General features: G+C 39.9%; 1 protein-coding gene across 1 annotated transcript; it reads right to left on the minus strand.

Annotated features, from left to right (window-relative positions):
* Window positions 1–834: 834 nt before the first annotated feature.
* LOC129081547 (zinc finger protein 85-like) lies at window positions 835–19,339 on the minus strand. Its single transcript, XM_054587218.1, has 6 exons — window positions 19,185–19,339; window positions 9,375–9,541; window positions 6,359–6,485; window positions 5,819–5,911; window positions 3,924–3,997; window positions 835–3,305 (listed from the first exon to the last, which is right to left on the minus strand). The coding sequence occupies exons 2-6, from the start codon at window positions 9,387–9,389 to the stop codon at window positions 1,665–1,667; spliced, it is 1,950 nt and encodes a 649-aa protein (XP_054443193.1). The 5' UTR covers window positions 9,390–9,541; window positions 19,185–19,339; the 3' UTR covers window positions 835–1,664.
* Window positions 19,340–19,805: the final 466 nt, after the last annotated feature.

Below are 19,805 nucleotides of genomic sequence, written 5' to 3' on the forward strand. Positions count from 1 at the left end.
ACCCTGTCTTTTGATTGGATCTTACGATATAATGATCTGATGTCTGTGCTTTTGTGGTTTACAGAATGGAGGCTAATTATTTAGCAAACACGAAATACAATAATTTTATGCTCTTAGAAGTCAATCGATATTCTCTCTCCTCCCCCCCCCCCCCGCTTTCCTCTGTCTCTAAAATCAATAAACTTATCCTTGGGCGAGTAGTTAAAAAAAAAAAAAAAAGAAATGAGTTGTCTATACTTTTTCCAATATCTCTGATCACTTTTTTATTTCAACCACATCATCACTTCTACCTCTGGCTACATACATCAGGATTTTAATACACTGACACCATATTTTCCTTAAGTCATTGGTAAATGAAGTTAAAATTCATAATGCTCCACAGTCTTACACTGATGCAAAAAAAAAAAAAAAAAAAGTGCCCTTCATGGTGACATATAACAACATTCTAAGTCAACCAAAAACAACATCTCTATTTAGGCTTTTTCATACATTGTGCATTATATATGTCCTCAATCTTCCCTGGAAAAGTAGATATGAGTGAAACTCACTTAATATACAAGAATTCACAGATCTTTAAAAAAGCAACATTCAAACTCATCACACAGACGCTAGGAATAAAAACAGTAATATTAACTATTATGAGTGGAATTACATAAATATTTTCTTCTCAAAATAGCTCATATAGAATACACTGTAATACATATAGAAACATCCATTCCCTTGATATTCTGAAGCAAACAAAAGTCCTTATTTGAGTTTTTAAAAATTGAATTATTCTGTATAAGAAGTATTCTGATTTATAATAATACCTAAAAACTGTTGTTGACCATCCTTTTGTGAATTCAGTGATATTTTAAAATTCATATTCAATTACAAACTTTTGCAAATTCTTTACATCTTTAAAGTCACTTTAAGGCATAAATTGGGCTTTTGTGAAGTGTATAATGTGAACAAAAGTTTTTCATCCTTTATTATGAATGTAGAGTTCTTCCCCAATGTGCAATCCCTGAATATTGAGTGAGGTTGTAGGTCCAGCCATAAGGTGTTCCACATTCTTTACTTTTAAAGTTTCTAATATAAATTTTTGTGTGTTGAATAAGCTGTGAATGCTGAATAAAGTCTTTTCATCTTCTTGATTGTATTTTTTTTGTATGAATTCTAATGTTGAGTAAGGTTTGCATCCTGGGTAAGGCCTTGACTACATTATTTTTGTTAGTCTTCAATGCAGTATTAATGATCAAATGTTGACAGAAATATGATTGAGGATAAAGACTTGGGAACACGTGTTACATTTATAAGGCTTATTTTTCTGATGCTCAACAAGGCTTGAACAAAGATTAAATATTGTGCCAAATTATTTACATTATTATTGTTACTCTCCAGCACGAATTCTGCAATGTTGAGCAAGTTTTGAGCACAGGTTAAAGGCCTTGCCACATTCTCTACATCATAAGGTTTTTCTCCAGTGTGAATTCACTCCTGTTAGTATGAAACCACTGCTGATTAAAGGCTCTGGCACATGCAGTACATTTATAAGGCTTCTCTCCTGTATAAATTCTCTGATGTTTGTGTAAGAAGCTAATGGGAGTTAGTTTTGCCCCATTCTTTATACTTACAAGACTTCTGTCAAGAATGAATTACCTACTTTTTAGTGAGATTTGTTCTCAAGCAAAGGTTTTACCACACCCCTTACAACTGTAAGGTTTCTCTCCAGTATGAACTCTCTGATGTGCAGTAAGTTTTGAACGCTGGGTAAAGGCTTTGTCACATTTTCTACATTTATAAGGCTTCTCTCCAGTATGAATTCTGTGATGTTCTGTAAGGGTTGAGGAAGCCCTAAAGTCTTTGCCACATTCTCTACACTTGTAAGGCTTCTCTCCAGTATGGATTCTCTCATGTCGGGTAAGACACCACCGCTGATTAAAGGCTTTGTCACATTTTCTACACTTATAAGGCTTCTCTCCCGTATGAATTCTCTGATGTTCAGTAAGGGTTGAGGAAGCACTAAAGGCTTTGCCACATTCTATACATTTGTAAGGTTTCTCTCCAGTATGAATTTTCTCATGTCGAATAAGACACCACTGCTGATTAAAGGCTTTGGCACATACACTACATATATAAGGCTTCTCTCCAATATGAATTTTTTGATGGTGAGTAAGTTCTGAGTGATAGATAAAGGCTCTACCACAGTCTCTACATTTGTAACGTTTCTCCCCAGTATGTACTCTTCTCTCATGTTCAGTAAGATATGAATGCCATTTGAAATCTTTCCCACATTCTCTACATTTGTAAGGCTTCTCTCGAGAATGAGTTATTTGATGTTTAGTAAGGTATGAATACCACAGAAAGGCTTTTCCACACTCCTTACATCTGTAGGGTTTCTCTTCACTATGAATAGTCTGATGATGAGTAAGTTTTAAGGAGCATTTAAAGGCTTTGCCGCATTGTCCACATTTGTAAGGCTTTTCACCAGTATGATTTCTCTGATCATCAGTAAGGGTCGAGGACCGGCTAAAGCCTTTGCCACTTTCTCTACATTTATAAGTCTTCTCTCCAGTATGAACTCCCTTACGTTGAGTAAGCGCTGAACGCTGGCTAAAAGCTTTGCTGCACTCTCTACGTTTATGAGACTTCTCTCCAGTATGAATTCTCCAATGTTCAGTAAAGTTTGGGGACTGGATAAAGGCTTTGCTACATTCTCTACATTTGTATGGTTTCTCTCCTGTGTGAGTTCTCTGATGTTTAGTAAGCTCTGAGGGGCAGATAAAGGGTTTCCCACATTCTAAACATTTATAAGACTTCGCTCCAGTATGAATTCTCTGATATTGAGTAAGTTTTGAAGACTGGCAAAAGCCTTTGCTGCATTCCCTGCATTTGCAAGGCTTCTCTCCAGTATGAATTATCTGATGTATAGTAAGACCTGAAGGCCAATTAAATGTTTTACCACATTCTTTACATTTGTAGAGTTTACCACTAGTATGGCTTTTCTTATGTCTATTCAGATTGAATATTCGACTGAAGATTCTCCCATGTTGATTACATTTGTAAGCTTCCTCCCCAGAATGAATATTCTCTTGAGTATGATTTGAAGATTCCTTAAAAGATTTTATATATTTACTTTGTTTGTTTGTCTTTTCTACTGCAATAGAAATAATCTGTTTTGTACTGTGATTTGACTTTTGGTTAAAGACTTTACAAGGGTTCTCTGGAAGCTGGGTTCTCTGATGTTTATTAGGATTTGGCTCTTCATTAAAGTGTTTCCAATGTTCATTGAATTGGTAACTTCTGTCTCCATTATATGTACTCTGGTAATTATTGAAGATAGAAAGGGCTTTAGTGACACTTATAACTTGTTTAAACATGTACACTTATTCCCAAATAACTATTCTTTGATACCTATTAAACCATGATGTTGTATTAAAAAACATTCTATGTTTATAAAAACTATAGGCATTGGAATACAAAAACATTATTTAACAATGGAAAAATAATGATTTCCTGATCAAGAGATCGCCAGTTTCATCACATTTTAATTTGGTATGTGCACTATAAATCTCTAAATTTTAGGCATGACTGACTGAGAGGTTAATCCTATCCTACATTTCAAACAATAGAAATCGTTATTCAAACCATGGATTATGTGAGTTCCAAGATTTTCCACATTTCCTTTTCAAGAACATACACCCTTAGAAAATTTGTTTTTCAGTTTTCACATAGAAACTCATTGATCTGCAAATGTAACTGACTTAATGTGAGTTTTTCCAAATGTGTAATATCTTTGACTTCTTTAGGTAACAATAATTTTATTATGAATAATTGTCCCAGGTTAGTTCTGGTCATATTAACATCCTTTCTTCTTGTTCCTCAAATTCAAAGGCTTGCATTAAGTGTACATTATCAAAGCCACACCTTCCATATCTTACCAGTGTTATTTTAGAGAATAAATCTCCTATTCCTGGCTTTCGTAACAAGGCCTGGTTGTCATCAGATGACATAGCTGAAAGATATGAAATCAGTTTTCATAGTTAGGACACTCAGGTGAACGTACTTTTAATCTCTCAGCAATTATACACAAAATTACACTTCTGAGTATTCCAAAAGCAAGTTAGGAGTTGAAAGCAAGCCCACAAAAGGTACAATAAAAAATCCAAGTAATCCAAGAAATTTTTTCAGCTATTAATATATTTCAGCTATTCTTTTTTAAAAAATTTATTGGGGTGACACTGGTTTACAAAAAACACACAGGTTTCAAACCTACAACTCAATAAATCATCTGCACACTGCTATTTCAGCTATTCTTAACAAAATGTGTAGGCTGAAATCCATCCTACAGAAAAAAAAAGAGCCTTCATTTCTAAATAAAAGAATCATAACAAAGTTGTAAAATATGCAGAGAATAACTGATATTTTAAAATACATTTGTTTCCATTTTCCCAAAATAACAGATGTTTAAAACATTTGAGATTAGTATATCATTATTAAGAGACATGCTCAATAAAAGTTAGATTTAAAAATAAATGCAAGCTAAAAAATAAAAAAAGGACACATGCTGAGGAAAACAAATGAAAACCTAATCATTCCTGTTGCCTGAACTAAACTTAAATTGAGGAATAAAACATTTTCCTAAAAAAGGGGGGGCCAGGGAAAGGGAAGGGAAGGGGAAAGTCAAGGAACATATAGCAAGGACTCATGGACAAAACCAAAGGGGAAGAGCTGAGGGAGGGAAGGTGGGAGGGGGCAAGGGAAAGAGGTGGGGGGAAGGCAGAGACAAATGTATTTAAAAAGTAAATAAATTAATTAAAAAAAAAAAACAAAAAAACATTTTCCTAAATATGAAATGTCTAAGAATTCTGTAACTCGCTTCTTACTAAAGGAGAACATTCGAGCATGTTTTATCAGCACTTCTGAATCTAAAGGCAGAAATTTGACAAAGATCTAATCACAAAGTGAAAAAACACAGGACATAGCTTGGAGCAGCTTTGGACTGAATGAGAGAATGATAACATGACAGTGATGAAGAAGTCAGGTAACAACAGAGACTTTCCTACGTGGTGGACAATGTTCTAAGGTCGCCTATGGCAGTAACTTATCGAAGAATTCTATGAGGTAAATGGACACAGTCAACTATTCGAACATGGAGAAATTGGAGAATACAGACTAGAAATTTATGTTAGTTAATACAAAGCAAAAGGGCATTTTGAAGGAAAAAAGATAATTAGATTTCCTCATTTTCAGGTTGAACATTGGGCTGTGATGAAATCAATGAGTCTAAACTTTGTAGGGTCTTATGTGAAGCCTCCATAGGATTAGAAATAATAAATCAGAAAACATGACACCTGTCCCAAATTCCTGGGATTCTGCACCAAATTCCAGAATCTCAACCACTTCCTTTTATAAACTCTCTACATGAAACAAACCCCTCCCCCCAACTTAAAACAAAAACAAAAACAGAAAAGGCTTAATGTTGGGAGCTGGCCAACAGCCTGGACCCTGGCAGCTTAATATACAATTCCTCAGCATCATGAACAGATATTTCCAGGTCCCCAAAGCAATGGAAGAGGAGTCAGACCATAGCAGCCCTCACAGTCGAAGGGGAGGACTTTGTTCCCACAGCTAATGTGATGATGGAGGTCACTAGAGCGGAAGCAGAGTCTTGAGAGGTTAAAGGACCAAGGCACATTTTGCAAATGAGCTCTCTCTGGGCTTCTCAAAATCTTTTCCACTGAAGCACAGCTTTCCAAATCACACTTTACGGTCTGGCTTCTTTTGTGACCTTTAGGCCTCTCAACTGTGTCACCTGCTTCCCATTCTCACTTACCTGGGTGGACAGATATTTTTTCCCCCTTCACATCCCAGTATTCCTTCATTTGCTCCAAAAAGGGGACCAGGACTGGCTTAGAGACAACAACACCTGTTTATCAGAAATAACATGAGTTTTGATAGAGATTCTCCCATTTCCAATTCAGTTTGTGCTCAGGTAAGAAGACATGGTATAATATTAGAATATTCCAGAATATGATTTTCCAAAATACTGTTTTCTGTTAGCACCTTGATTATTCTAGACAACATGTAAGGTCTTCAGACACTGGGTTTCTGTTTCACATATATCACAAAGCTTTTCTTTTTCTTTTTTTTAATGTTTATTGATTTTTTTAAAGAAATTGTTGTTTTATGACAGTTGTCCCAGTTTTCCCCTGGGGCTTTTCTTTTCTATACCAGAAAAATCCCCATTTCTTCCTTGAGAGCAGGGACCTAAAAGTCTACCATACAAAGCAGAAGGTACAAGGAGACATTTTTCTCATGAAGGAAACAAAACCCTGTGGGTGAAGTTGGAACTCTGAAAGGAAACCATCCTCACCCAGGGAGACCAGGTTCCTGTAGTTCTCCAACATCACATCCACGTACAATTTCCGCTGAGCTGGGTCCAGGCACTCCCACTCCTCCTGAGAGAAATCTACAGCCACATCCCTGAAGGTCAATGACCTCTGAAAGAAACGACATTTACCAAAGGGCCACCGGCAGAGTTCATAATGTAACTGAACTTGAAAACAGTGTTAGGAGAAGTGGTTTTGACCTAGGATGGTATCCTGAATCATCCAGTAAGATCATTGTGACCCAGTAATATTCTCCTATGTATTTTCCAACACTGACAAATGAGGATGACAAATGTCCACAAACCCACTGCACAGACAGTACTTTTCAGGAAAATGAGCTTTAGAATGAAGGCATCGCCTTGACCACTGTGGCTCAGTTGGTTGGGTGTTACTCTGCAAAGCAAAAGGTTGCTGGTTCAATTCTTGGTCAGGGCACATGCCTGGGTTTGGTCCCTGGTTGTGGCACATATGAGAGATAACTGATTGATGTTTCTCTCCCACATTGGTGTTTCTCTCCATTTCTCCCTCCCCTCCCGTATCTAAAAAAGTTAATAAGAAAAATGAAAAAAAATTAAATGAAGTCATCAACACAGGCACATGGATTTCTAAGAGTTGTAATTCTATCATTCAGAATCAAGTGTGTGTATTTCTGAGGTGTAGAACACATAGTGAGTTGGAAGTGTAAGGACTTCAAGTTTAACACAGACAACAAAGAACTGCAGTTTCATAAAAATGCAGATTCTGATTCAGGAGTTCTGGGATGGGACCTATGTTTCCACATATTTAAGAAGCTCACTATTTACTACTGATGCCAGTACCTCTGGTCCATGTGCCATACTTCTGAATAGCACAAAAAGGAAAACAGAAATTCATAGATCACTTTGAGCTGAAAGAGTTTCATAGAATTTATAGTTCTCATAAAACAGGAAGCATAGCAACCACAGTCCTTTTTGATAATGTAGTATATACTAGATATCATTTCAGGAGTTTTATATATATTAATGTTTAATATATATAAGTAATCTGAGGAAAAAGATTATTTTTTATCTGTTATAAGAATATTTTCCTGGTTGGTGTGGCTCAGTGGATTGAGCGCCAACATGCAAACCAAAGGGTCACAGGTTTGATTCCCAGTCAGGGCACATGCCTGGGTTGCAGTCCAGGTCCCCAGAAAGGCCTGTAATGTGCAAGAGGCAACCACACATTGATGTTTTTCTCCCTCTCTTTCTCTCTCCTTTCCCCTCTCTCTAAAAATAAATAAATAAAATATTTAAAAAAATATCTTGTGAAACTTCCAGTAAACAGTAGATCTTGAGTTTTAATTCAAACTATAGAATATTTCAAAAAACACAGACCAATACACACGAAGAAGTGTCATGAACACTTGAGGCAGTTTCTGTAAGTGAGAAGAGTAACAGAAACATCCTAAGCAAGTAAGGAGAAAGAATAGCTCAAGTAATGTTAACATTTTATGCCCACAGACATATATATGGAAACTATGAGCACATTAACAGTGACAGGGAAAAGAATTTTCACATCAATGACATCAAGATTATTTTGTGATTCTTCAAATTTCATCAATCTTTTTGTGGATGATACCCTGTGTTTTATAAACACAATAGGGTAGGAACACAAAATAAAACAGAGTAAGTTACAGCTACTGTTTCTTAGTCTTTCATTTCTTTGAAAATTTCCATGTACTGTTTTTGGTGAGCTATATCTTAGAAATTTAACTGATTTGAACATATATTAATGATATGACTCCTATAAACTTTCATGAAAATACAAAAAGGGATAAAGTGAAATATGTCTGTAACACGATTGTGGAATGTGACTAAAATTTACTTAAAATTTTTAACCTGATTGGTTAAAGTCTCCACATCAACAGCCAATAATGTCTAGGAAAGAAAAGTAGGGTCTTCAACCCTGGTCCGGTAGGTGAGCTGGTTAGTGTGTCAATCCTATATAACAAGAATCTGGGTTTGATTTCCAGTCAGGATACATACAAGACTCAACCAATGAATGCATAAATAAGTGGAATAACAAATCGGTGTTTCTCTCTCCCTTCCTTTCTCTCTAAAATCAATAAATACAATTTTTTAAAAAAGTGGGGCCTTCATTTTCCAAAGCAAACAGAAACTAGGGAGACAACAGAAGTTTCCAGATAAAATGTGACAGTTTTTTCACATCTCTCAATAATTCCCTATTAGACTCTTGTTAATGATAGAGAAACTATTAACTCTATAATGAAGTGAGCACCTCAGTCAAGTGACTATCAGGTGGACTGGAACAATGGATGTCTGGTGACTAAGGCAAAAGGACGGACGTGTCATTACTGTTGTGACATTACTGGCAAAAATACATATATAAGGAAATCATAATCTAAATATGATCACAAAAAATACATTAGTTTTTGCAAATGTAAGTCCACACATACCTTCTATGTTCTGTAACTCTATAATGCATTTAAACAGTAAGTCTTCCTGACCAGTCAAGTGAGCAAGCCTATTCTATCTACTCTTCTTCGTCAGAACTTTCTGAGCTATCCTGACCAGTAAAATGTGCATTTTCTTACCCCTCGTTTACAGAACTGATGCTGCAGCCACATAAACCTAAAACCTACATGTCCCTTCTTCATCGATACCCGAGCCTCTGAGTCCATCCCAACAGGGATGCTGGACATGGGTGCCTTCCCAGGTTGATCTGTCAGAGAGGGGATGTGTACAGTAGTTGAAGGTCATTAATTAAAGGCAGGAATTCTTCATGACCTTGGGGAGGCTGGACAAAGAGAATGTAGAGAAGGCTCTGGGACAAAGGAGAAAAGTATATAAACTGATGACCTAGACAATCACAAAAAGAAAAGAAAAAATTAAGTATCTGAAAACAACATCACAAGGAAAAAAACCATCACAACTAGAGGATTAAAGGTTGCAGGTTCTAAATCCACTGATGTTAAAAGGGAAAGCAGACATGGCCTCTGACCCAGGACATATCTTTTACCTGAGAAGCAGCCATGTTGTCCTGGTCCTGGTCCTGCTCTGGATTGTTTTCTCAGGGGACGATATGCTGATGAGTCATGTCTGCATTTTGAGGATGTGCCTTCAAAGGCGTCCACACAGCCCCTTCCTCCACTTCTACCACACTCACAGGCAGAAGGACCTGGAAAGCTGAAAAAGCCATGCTCTCCTGTCCTTTTTCATAGGAGAGTCAGGAACAATAAGCTTCTGCATGGAGACCACACTGGGAGTTTTTTCTTTCTGTTTTCAGGTGCTCATTCCTCCCACAGATGTCCACAAACTCCTACAGCAATGAGAACATGTGCTGCTCTCCTGAACCCTCAACCCCAACAGAGTACCCATTATCTCCTCTAAACAAAGCCTGCTCCCCACTCTAAAAATGCATTCGGGAACCCTCCTGCTACTCCCTGGGCTCACCTGAGCATCACTTGGAGCACTTCATTAACAAAGATGCTCCATCCAGAGCAGTTGACCAGCTCTATAAGGGAGCACACAGCTGTTTTCATTTCTTAAAACTCCTCAAGTGATCTAACAGGAACCTGGAGGGGAACCATCTAGGATAAATGAGCATGCAGATCCCTTGGAGATCGGGGCCTCACTCTAAATTATGGTTCTGCAGGTCAGCAGTGGCGCCCATGAAATGACATCTTTAACTAGTTCCTTCCTGGTGCCTGCACTGCTCCCCCAGCGTTCATTTCAGCAGCACTGGATGGCAGATATCAGACCCAAGCACACCAGAGACTTCTGGGCACTGTGAGGCCTTGAAGCAAAAACTTCTAGAATGGTAGGCTCCCTGGGCAGATTCCCAGAGACAGAACTTGTCCTGGAATGGGCATGGCCACACCTATGTCCATTGAGCAGGGGGACCAAAGGGAGAAATAGGCACAATTAACAATCTGTGCTAGGAAGGAACGGCCGCCTTTGCAAATGATGCCATAAATGCAGACTTGATGATACACAGAGGAAATCATAATATATGTTTGATAATAAAGCAGAGTATAACTGAATTCAGAATTTTTTCTTTGTTCTTTGTGTGTGTGTGTTTTATAAATTGTCAAGACCCAATTGTAGTACCCAGCTACAGATTTATGATATATATTTTCTTCTGTTTTTATAAAGATTTTATTTATTTATTTTTAGAGAGGGGAAGAGAGAGAGAAAGAAAGGGAGAGAAATATCAATGGGAGAGAGAATTATTGATCATTTGCCTCTCCCACAGCCTCATCTGGGGAACTGGCCCGCAACCCAGGCCTGTGCCCTGACTGGGAATTGAACCGTGACCTTTAGGTTTGCATGCCGATGCTCAATCCACTAAGCCACACTTGCCAGGGCTTCTCCCATTTTTAAAGTGCACTAATCAAGGTACATTTTTTTAAAGCCTAGTTTTGCAATATGTTTTCAGAGCTTTCAATCTTTTAAAATGAAAAGTGTTTCATAATCCACATACCACTGTAGTTTAATTTTGAAACATTTTTTAGAGCAGTTTTACATTCAAAGGAAAAAAGAGAGTAAAAATCTTTCCCAAAGTAAATGTTTCTAATATAGTGTGTCACTAATATGGAGCCCTGGCCAGGTCACTGAGTTGGTTAGAGTGTTGTCCCACTGCCCAAGATGGGAGTTCAATCCCTAGTCAGGGCATATAAAAGAAGCAAACAATGAATGTATAAATAAGTGCAACAACAAATCTCTTTCTCACTCCCTCCCTGCCCTTTCCTCTAGCTCCCTCTCTCTCTGTATCTTTCTAAAAATAGATAAATAAATAAACACCTAAATACATAAATAAAATATGGCAGAATCTTTTACAACAGAAATTTTACATATTCTAGTTTACTAAATTAAAGCTACAATTCCTCATACTTCTCATACTTCCTTTATCCATCTTTTGATGTCCACTGACAAAAATAAACCACTTTAGGTATTTTACTCAGAATGTTGAGGTGATACACATGAGCCCAGCTGGAGCTCAGCAGCAAGGGGCCATGATGTAGATGCCACCTGAGGCAAGGTAGGAAAGGGACAAGTCCCTGATCTCTTCTACCCTCCCCAGTCTCTGCCAACCTCCCTGGGCCTGTATCTGCCCAAACAAGAGTAGGCTGGAGGGTGGCCCTCTGTCCACTGCAGAGCAGGTGACAGGTGAACAATGGGTCAGATAAATTACAACCAAGTGAGGGGCAGAGATTCTGAGACAGAAAAACCACTGCCAAATATACCCTCCAGGTGGGCCACTTACACAAAATTAAGACCTAAACGTTCTCTCTATACTGCTGATCTGTCCCACGGGAAGTGTGACATATTCTCTTTCCTGGTAAATCCTAGGGCTACGTTATTTTCCATGACTCTGGAGTCAGGGTCTGCCTTAGGTGGCCTCTTGCCTCCTAGTTTTCTCAAGAAACATAATCCCTCAATATGCTCAGGGTCTGCTTCCTCCTGCACTGTGAAATGACAAGTGAGGGCTTCCCAAAGGTTGGACCACAGGGGTTACAATGACAAGTCACAGTAAAATAAAGTACGCTCTTTAAAAATAGCTTCCGCCCTAGCTGGTGTGCCTCAGCGAATTGAGTGTCAGCCTGTGAACCAAAGGGTCGCCAGTTTGATTCTCAGTGTAGGGAACATGCCTGGGGTTTGGGCCAGGTTCCCAGCAGAGGGAGGGGCACGAAATGCAACCACGCTTTGATGTTTCTCTCCCTTTCTTTCTCCCTCTCTTCCCCTCTCTAAAAATAAATATAATCTTTAAAAAAAGAAACTTCCTTAAAAATGAAATCACTATCCCAAAAGAGATGTGCACCGCCACATTCATTGCAGCATCAGTTACAAAAGCCAAGACAAGGATGCAACCTAAGTGTTTACCATCACACAAAGAAAGGGGTATATATGTAATTATGTATCTTTACCTATAAATATAGGTGCCAGATTTTAAATTTCCATATGTATACAGAGTGGGACAGAAGCAGGTTTGTAGTTGTTCATATTAAAAAAAATGCAGGTTATGATGATTAAAATAGCTTTATTACCTCTGTGTTTTGCTTACTTCCAACTGTTAACCTACTTTTGCTCCACCCTGAATGGAACCATACACACACACACACACACACACACACACACACTTCAATGTATATGTATATGGAATAGTATATATGGGATATTATATAAAATATCTCCATATATGAAATGTTATATGGAATACTATATACATAGTATAGAATATACTGTATACAGTATACTATTGAATACTATATATAAATATATATAATACTATTGAGGAATAAGAAGGAAATCCTGCTGTTTGTAACACCTGAAAGGACCTTGGGGGCATTATGATAAATGAAGTCAGGCAGCCCCGGCTGGTGTGGCTCAGTGGTTTGAGTACTGACCCATGAACCAGAAGGTCACTGGTTCGATTCCCAGTCAGGGCACATGCCTGGGGTGCAGGTCAGATCCCCAGGTGGGGACGTGTGAGAGGCAACTGAGCCATGTATCTTTCACATCAATGTTTCTCTCCTCTTTCCCACTCCCTTCTCCTCTCTCCAAAAATAAATAAATAAAATCTAAAATAAATAAGTGAAGACAGGCAGGGAAAGACACATACTACATGACTTCACTTATGTATAAAATCTAAAAAAAACAACCTCTGAAACAGTGATCAGATTCAAGGTTGCCTGATTGAAGAGGGGTGGGTGAGGGTACTGACAGTGGCCAAAAGGCATAAATGTCCACAAATGTCCACTTACAAGAGAAAGAGTTCCTGGGATGTAATGCACAGCATTAACATACTGTACTGAACTGTACTCCCCCCTTATCTTTGGTTTCACTGTCCCTGGTTTCAATTACACACTGTCAACCAAGGTCTGACATGTTAAATAGAAAATTTCAGAAATTAACAATTCAAAAGATATTTTGAGAGAGACAGTATTCAGAGAACTTTAGTTACAGTATGTTGTTATACTAGTTCTACTTTATTATTAGTTAATTTTGTTAATTTAGTTGTTAATTTTCCTCTGTGCCTGATTTACAAAGAAAACTTCATCATAAATGTGTATGCATAGGAAAAAATCATAGTATATAAAGGGTTCAGGACTACCTGAGGTTTCAGGCATCCATGGGAGTCTTGGAGCATATTCTCTAATGATAAAAGGAAATACTCCACTGTATCTTTAAAAATTGCTAAGAAAGTAAATCTTGAAGTTCTCAACGCTAGAGAAAAACTAACCATGTCAGATGACTTTCAATAAACTTATTGTGGGAATCATATCACAATATATATGGATATCAAGTTATTATGTTAAACAGCTTAAAATTATTCAGTGTTATATATGTCAATTAAAATGAGAAAATATTTTAAAATCTTAGTGACACTTAAAAACTTGAAAAATAAAAATAATTATTTAGTAAAATAATGACCACTCCCTTCAGATAATTTTATCGTAAATAAAGTCAAAAAGAAATTAAATTTAAAAAATTAGGAGGGTAAAGGGATAAAAATTGAGACAACTGTAATAGAATAAACATGATTTATAAATTAAAAAAAAGAAAAAAATTAAGTGGCCGTCTCATTTTCTCCACATATGATAACCATTAACCAAGGGGTGTTCCACCCTTGACAAAAGAGAGAGGAAACTGGCTGGGGTTTGGAACAGCTGGATTTTATTGAAGGACAATTTACAGGCATGTTTACCTATGAGAATAGGGGCTAGATTTTAAATTTTAATAAAAATGTAACCAATGGTGAATTAAATTATAGTAAACATATTTCATGAACGGTGCATGAATGCCTTAAGTTTTATTAAATGCTTTAAAATGTGGCTTTTTACATTTACAATTTTAAATAAAATGCATCTCTGAGCACCCTTAAAACATCTTCCAAATTGGTCAAACCTTTTCCTACTCAAAAATCACCCATTTCAAATCCCTCCATTGTGTAGGGCAGAGGCACAGTAAAACACTTTGATGCATTTTCTAGAAGCTTGTCCAGATTTGAGTGTTCATATATTATATATAATTGGTATGTCTTAAACTTTCACATCTCATAAATAATTAATCCCAGATTTAAAAGTCACACAAAACTCCTAGGTTATTGCACATTCTTTTTAATACTTAATATCACCTACTACTCCATTCTTTTTTGTTTTCCAGATGACCCACAGATAATGTTTTATTGTTGTTACTGTTTTACTATGGTAAGAATTCTTAACAGGAGATCTGCCCTTTCAATGAAATTTTAGGTGCACAATATAATAGCGTTAACTATAGGCACACTGTCATACAGCGGATCCCTAGAACTTACCTTTTGTATCTTAAACTCTGTACCCTCTGAACAGCAACTCCCCATTTCCTGTCCCCCCAGCCTCTGGCAACACCAGTCTAATCTTTGCTCCTGTGAGTTTGACTATATTACTGGATTTCTAAACCTGGATTTGTACATTAAAAATACTTATTATGGCCTTGGCCAGTGTGACTCAGTTGGTTGAGTGTTCCCCCACAAAGTGAAAGGTTGCCGGTTCGATTCCCCATCAGGCACAAGTGTGGGTTGCGCATTTAGCCCCTGGACAGGGCCCATACAAGAGGCAACTGATCAATGTTTCATTCTTACATCAATATTTCTCACCCTCTCTTTTTCCCTACCGTTTCCTCTTTCTATAAATAAATAAATAAAATCTTAAATAAAGACTTATTACCTGTAAGTCTGAAAATGTATAAAATAGTCATACTAATTAATTTACAGGGAGATGTGATTAAATTAATACAGATAAGTCCCAAAATTTGATAGCATCCAACATAATTATTATGAAAGTAATAAAAAAACCAAATTACTGGAACACTGCACATTCACTATGATAAATCCTTATGGCTGCCATGGATCTCCACGGTTAAATTTATATTTTTATTGCTTTATCATCCATCTGTTCACTTAAATATTTGAATTGTTTAAATTAAACTATTATATTATTTAATGAGCACTAAATAGTCAGCTCAGCCAATAAATTAGATGAGAGTCTTATCACCCACACTGAGCTCACAAAGAGAAATAAACAAATTGACAGATAAGCATGAGAAACATTTGTCTAATTATAAAATAAAATGTAACCTTTCCTTTGTGCCTGACACTGTCTCAAGTTCTTTCACTCATGTAATTTTTGTGACAACCTTGGGAGGTAGGCATAATGATTGTCCTCATTACAGATGAGAAGATGGAGGCACGGAGAGCCAGCAGCCTGCCCAAGGTCAACACTACAGCCAGCACCAGGAAGCGTCTCTTTTTCTTTGGCCAGGCCCCTGTCCTCAATCATCCAGCCTCCTCTCTGCCCTCAGATTCCTCCACCCTGCTGTCCTCAAAGGGTCCCAGGGCCTTGGAGGCCACAGCCCTGACAGCTGCTCTGGCCCATCAGCCGCTCCCACTGCTGCTGGCTGCTGCCTACACTGGGGGAAAAAAGATGAAAGGATGCCCTAACCGAGGGAGCAGGTGAGCCAGCAGGTGCTGGGCAGAGGGGCTTGGGAAGGCTGAGGGTGACGGCCAGAGGCCCCAGTCACCCAACTCTGGCTGACCCTAGACTTTGCTGGGGGGAGGGTCGCAAGGGGAGTCATGAAGGGTTTGAGCAGAGGAGGGGGTAGGTCAACTCTGGATGCAGGAAGACCCTTCTGGGGGTCAACAAGGGGATCAGACTGGAAGAGACTGGAGGCCCAAGAAGAGGCTGGGTGAAGGTCCAGGGGAAGATGACAAGGCTCAGCCAGCCTGGGACCATAGGGATGGAGCAGAGGAAAGGGTCAGAGTCAGGGGTCAGGGATCAGAAGGGACAGGGCTGGAGACTGACAGTCTTAGAGGATGGAAAAGAGGCCTTGTTTGTGGCCTTTTTCATAGTGGACAGTGGGGAACCTGGAGGAGGAGGGAGATTAGGGAGTGAGCTCAGTGGGGACCTGTGGGTGTGAGGGGCCCCCATGCAGATATTTGGATGCAGGAGTCTGCAAGCCTGGAGACAGTGGTCTCCTGGAGCAGAGGACGGCATGGCCTGTGAAAAGCCCTCCAGGTGTGAAAAAGCTCAGGGTGTTCCAGTACCTTCTGCTAGCCTGGGTGGATGGATGGGAGTTTCAAAATTCCACACACACCAGGCAAGGGAGCTGAAACTGTCTGACCAGAGCAGCAGCAAAAAATGGGGCACGTGTGATGGGGGAAAGAACCTGGGACCCAGAGTAGGGATAGGGGGCAGGTAGGTGGTTTGGAAGGAAGATGGGAGCTGCCACTAGATTCTGGACAGGCCCAGAGAGATCTAATCAGAAACATTTTGCAGTAATCACCTCAGTGACACAGGCCTTGTGCCCAGGCTTTCCACAAATTCACTCACTTGAGAAGCAGGTGCCATTATTATCCCCATTTCACAGGGGCTGAAATCAAGGCACAGAGAGGTAAATAAGTTTGCCAAAAAAGTCACACAGCTTGTACTCAAAAACAAAGATTTGATTCTGGGTTGGGGGGCGTGGGAAGGGTGGGCAGGGCAGGTTCCAATATCTGTGCCTTTCATTTTTGTGCTTCAGTTTCCTTATTCGTACAAAAGTTGCTGATAATAGTCCTCTCATGATAGAGTTGTTTGTTACCAGGTTATGTAAAGACACACAAACATTTCCTTCCTCTTTTCCAGGATATCATAACATTTTATTCAAAAAGTATAAAATGATGAACTGATGAAATGATAGATTTTAATGAACAATTTGGAAAAAAGTTAACTTTGGAGATATGCTGATCAAATCACTTCACCATGAATAGATGAGCTTTGTGGGAACCAGGTTCCAGGTCACTCCAGGCCATTCTTCAATATTTACAGAAAATGGATAAAAGGGGACAGCTCCTTTGTGGCTCACAGTCATTAATTCAACAAATCACTTATAAAGGGAAGGAAAAAGCTGTGCAACATTAGACAAACTCATGAAACTAGGTTCTGACTATTAAGATCATTGACATCCTTACCAAGTGCACAGCGCAACAGCCTGATGTTACTCACTAAATAGCAGTGGGTGTTGCAACATAGGATAAACAGCAGAAAGGATGCAAGGCTCAGAATCTAAATTAGATACAACATATTTAACATGGAAAACGATTTGGGATTTTTCTTTTAATGTGATGAATTCTAAAGTTTGAAAAATGTTGAGACTATATTTAAGAAAGAACAGTAAGAGCTGATTATGAGATGTCACAAAGCTTGTTTCAGAAGTGAATGACAATGTAAAAAAAAGATACTTAACAAATTAAGATTCATTTCAATATGTTTTTATAAGATAAAGTAAATGTGAGAAACAGAAAAATGTAAATTCATTGGAGAGAAAAAAGAAGACCCAAAGTTTTCAGGACTCCCTGAAAGAATCATGGGGTGACAGACTCAGTCATTTCTTGTCCCAGGTCACCTGCCTCTTGCCATCCCAGGAAATGAGAAGGGACACTCTACTGACGGACAAGTCTCTCCCCTCTGAGTGAATAATGGTTGTAAATGGAAGCCATCTGGTGATGCAAAGAATTATAAAACAAACAAATCTTACATATGAAAGTTTTGTAATTCCAATTCAAATCTGTTTAACAGGAACGATTCAGTAACAGCCGGTAGCTCACAAATTAATCATCCACATCCCATCAGCTCACCATTCTTCACATCTGGTTCGCCTTCTTCTTCTGCTACTTATATTTCTGTGTATGGATGTTTGTCTCTTCCCTGTTCCCGAACTGTTGTCCCTTCCTGTGTTTCCCCTTCCGCCTCATCTGCTTTTCCTCCTCCTTTCTCTATTTCTGTACCTACACCTGTTCCGAGAATCTCATGAAACCTATTTCACCTTCAATTGCGCTTTCTCCCTGATGTTTCTAATTGCTCCCATCTCCATAAACCTCTGCGTCTGTCTCCCTTTGCTCCCAAGCCTGTGTCCCCTCTGCGGCCTCTCTTACAAGTCTTTCCTGTCACCCCTGCCGCCAGCTGGCTGACTCTCAGTGCTGTTTGTCCCTCTCATCCGTCACCTCAAACCCCTTTCGGTTCCTGCTCTCGCTCCCCCAACTCCTCTCCTCAGAACCACTCCCTCCGTCTGAAGCGCCTCGCCCGTTGCCGCTCCCGCGTCCGTTCACAGGCCCCCCTCCCTGTCAACTCCCCTCGTCTCTCTGGGACTCCTCCGTTTCCTCAGCATTTCTTCCCTGTCTTCCTTCTCCGCCTCCTTCCCCCAGTTACCCTTTCACTCCTACATCGCGGTCCAGTCCCTCTCACATCCCCTGCGTGGCCGTCTCTTAAGGCCCCTCACGGACCTTTTTTTCCCTTCACGTGTCCGTCTCTCTCATTCCGGCTCCGGATCCCCTCACAGCCTCGTTCCACCGCTTTCCCGGCCGCCCCTTCGCCGTCACCGCTTCCTCAAAGACCCTCCCCGCGTGGGGCAGATCACCTCTCCTGGGGACACCGTGTTCTCCCGTCCTAAGTCCCACCCCATGGAAAGTGTGCTCTTCCTGGGATTCGAGGGGGAAGGTCTGCAGATCCCCAGGCCGGGGCGCAAGCAGGCTCCGAAGGCCGAGAGCTGTGACGAGTGGGGAGGTGCGCAAAAGGTTTGACTGCATCTCCCGAGACTTTAAACAAAGCGGGGTGGAAGGGCTGCCCAGGGAACACTTTTAAGCAGATAAATCAAGCGGCAGGCGGAGTCCAACGGCCCGAAGGCGGAGACACCTCGGGCGGGACTGCCTCAGAGTTTCTCTGAAACGAACGCTGACCCTCCACCCGGCAGCAAAGGGGTCAGGGCAGCGACGTGGTCACGGCTGGGGAATCTCGAGGGGACCCGGACTCACCGCTGTAGGAGGTGCACGTTCGGGTATTTCAACGCCTGTAGTGACCCTCAGGCTTTACGCGTATAGAAATGTGGACTGAGAAGCTCAGATTTCAATCAGCAGTATTGAAACTAGAAAGGCCAGCGTACCCCTCCACACTCCACAGCCACTTCCGGGTCTCTAAGAATCTGCGGGTGCGCGCTGCCTGAGAGGCGGGATCAAGGGTGTGTCCTGGGCCCTCAGATTCCAGTGAAGAGGCGTGAATGGCGGCCGGGCTAGGGCGCAGACGGCGGCAGGGTGGGGAAGGGCGATGTAGGGTGGGGGCCTGGACGTATCCTTGCTCTTAGAATGTGTCTATTTTCTGAATGTCGGAACCTGTTCTATTTCATTTCTGTCATGTGAGCTGAGCGCCTTTCTCCGTGTTTTAAGTTGATGTTCCAAATAGTTTAAGGTAAATGCTTAGAGTTGGGTGCGCCATGTTATGTTGAAAGCGGAGATGTCTAACAGGTGAAAACTATTTTTGCAAAGATGGGGCAAAGGTTGGATCCAGAAATGACTGTCACCTGCAATTTAAATTTAATTCATTGCAGCATTATGTACACTAGCCAAGATTTAGAAGCAGCCCAAGAGTCCATTAGTAAG

This window comes from Pteronotus mesoamericanus, unplaced genomic scaffold (genome assembly GCF_021234165.1).
Source record: "Pteronotus mesoamericanus isolate MK-2021 breed Mesoamerican mustached bat unplaced genomic scaffold, CSHL_Meso_final scaffold_1135, whole genome shotgun sequence".
Lineage (NCBI taxonomy): Eukaryota > Metazoa > Chordata > Mammalia > Chiroptera > Mormoopidae > Pteronotus > Pteronotus mesoamericanus.

Coding starts and splice junctions, on each gene's coding strand:
- LOC129081547 (XM_054587218.1), bottom strand. Junction 3,998..5,818: donor AAAAATATCTGTCCACCCAG/GTAAGTGAGAAT, acceptor CATATCTTTCAG/CTATGTCATCTGATGACAAC. Junction 3,306..3,923: donor TATTCTCTAAAATAACACTG/GTAAGATATGGA, acceptor AATAATTACCAG/AGTACATATAATGGAGACAG.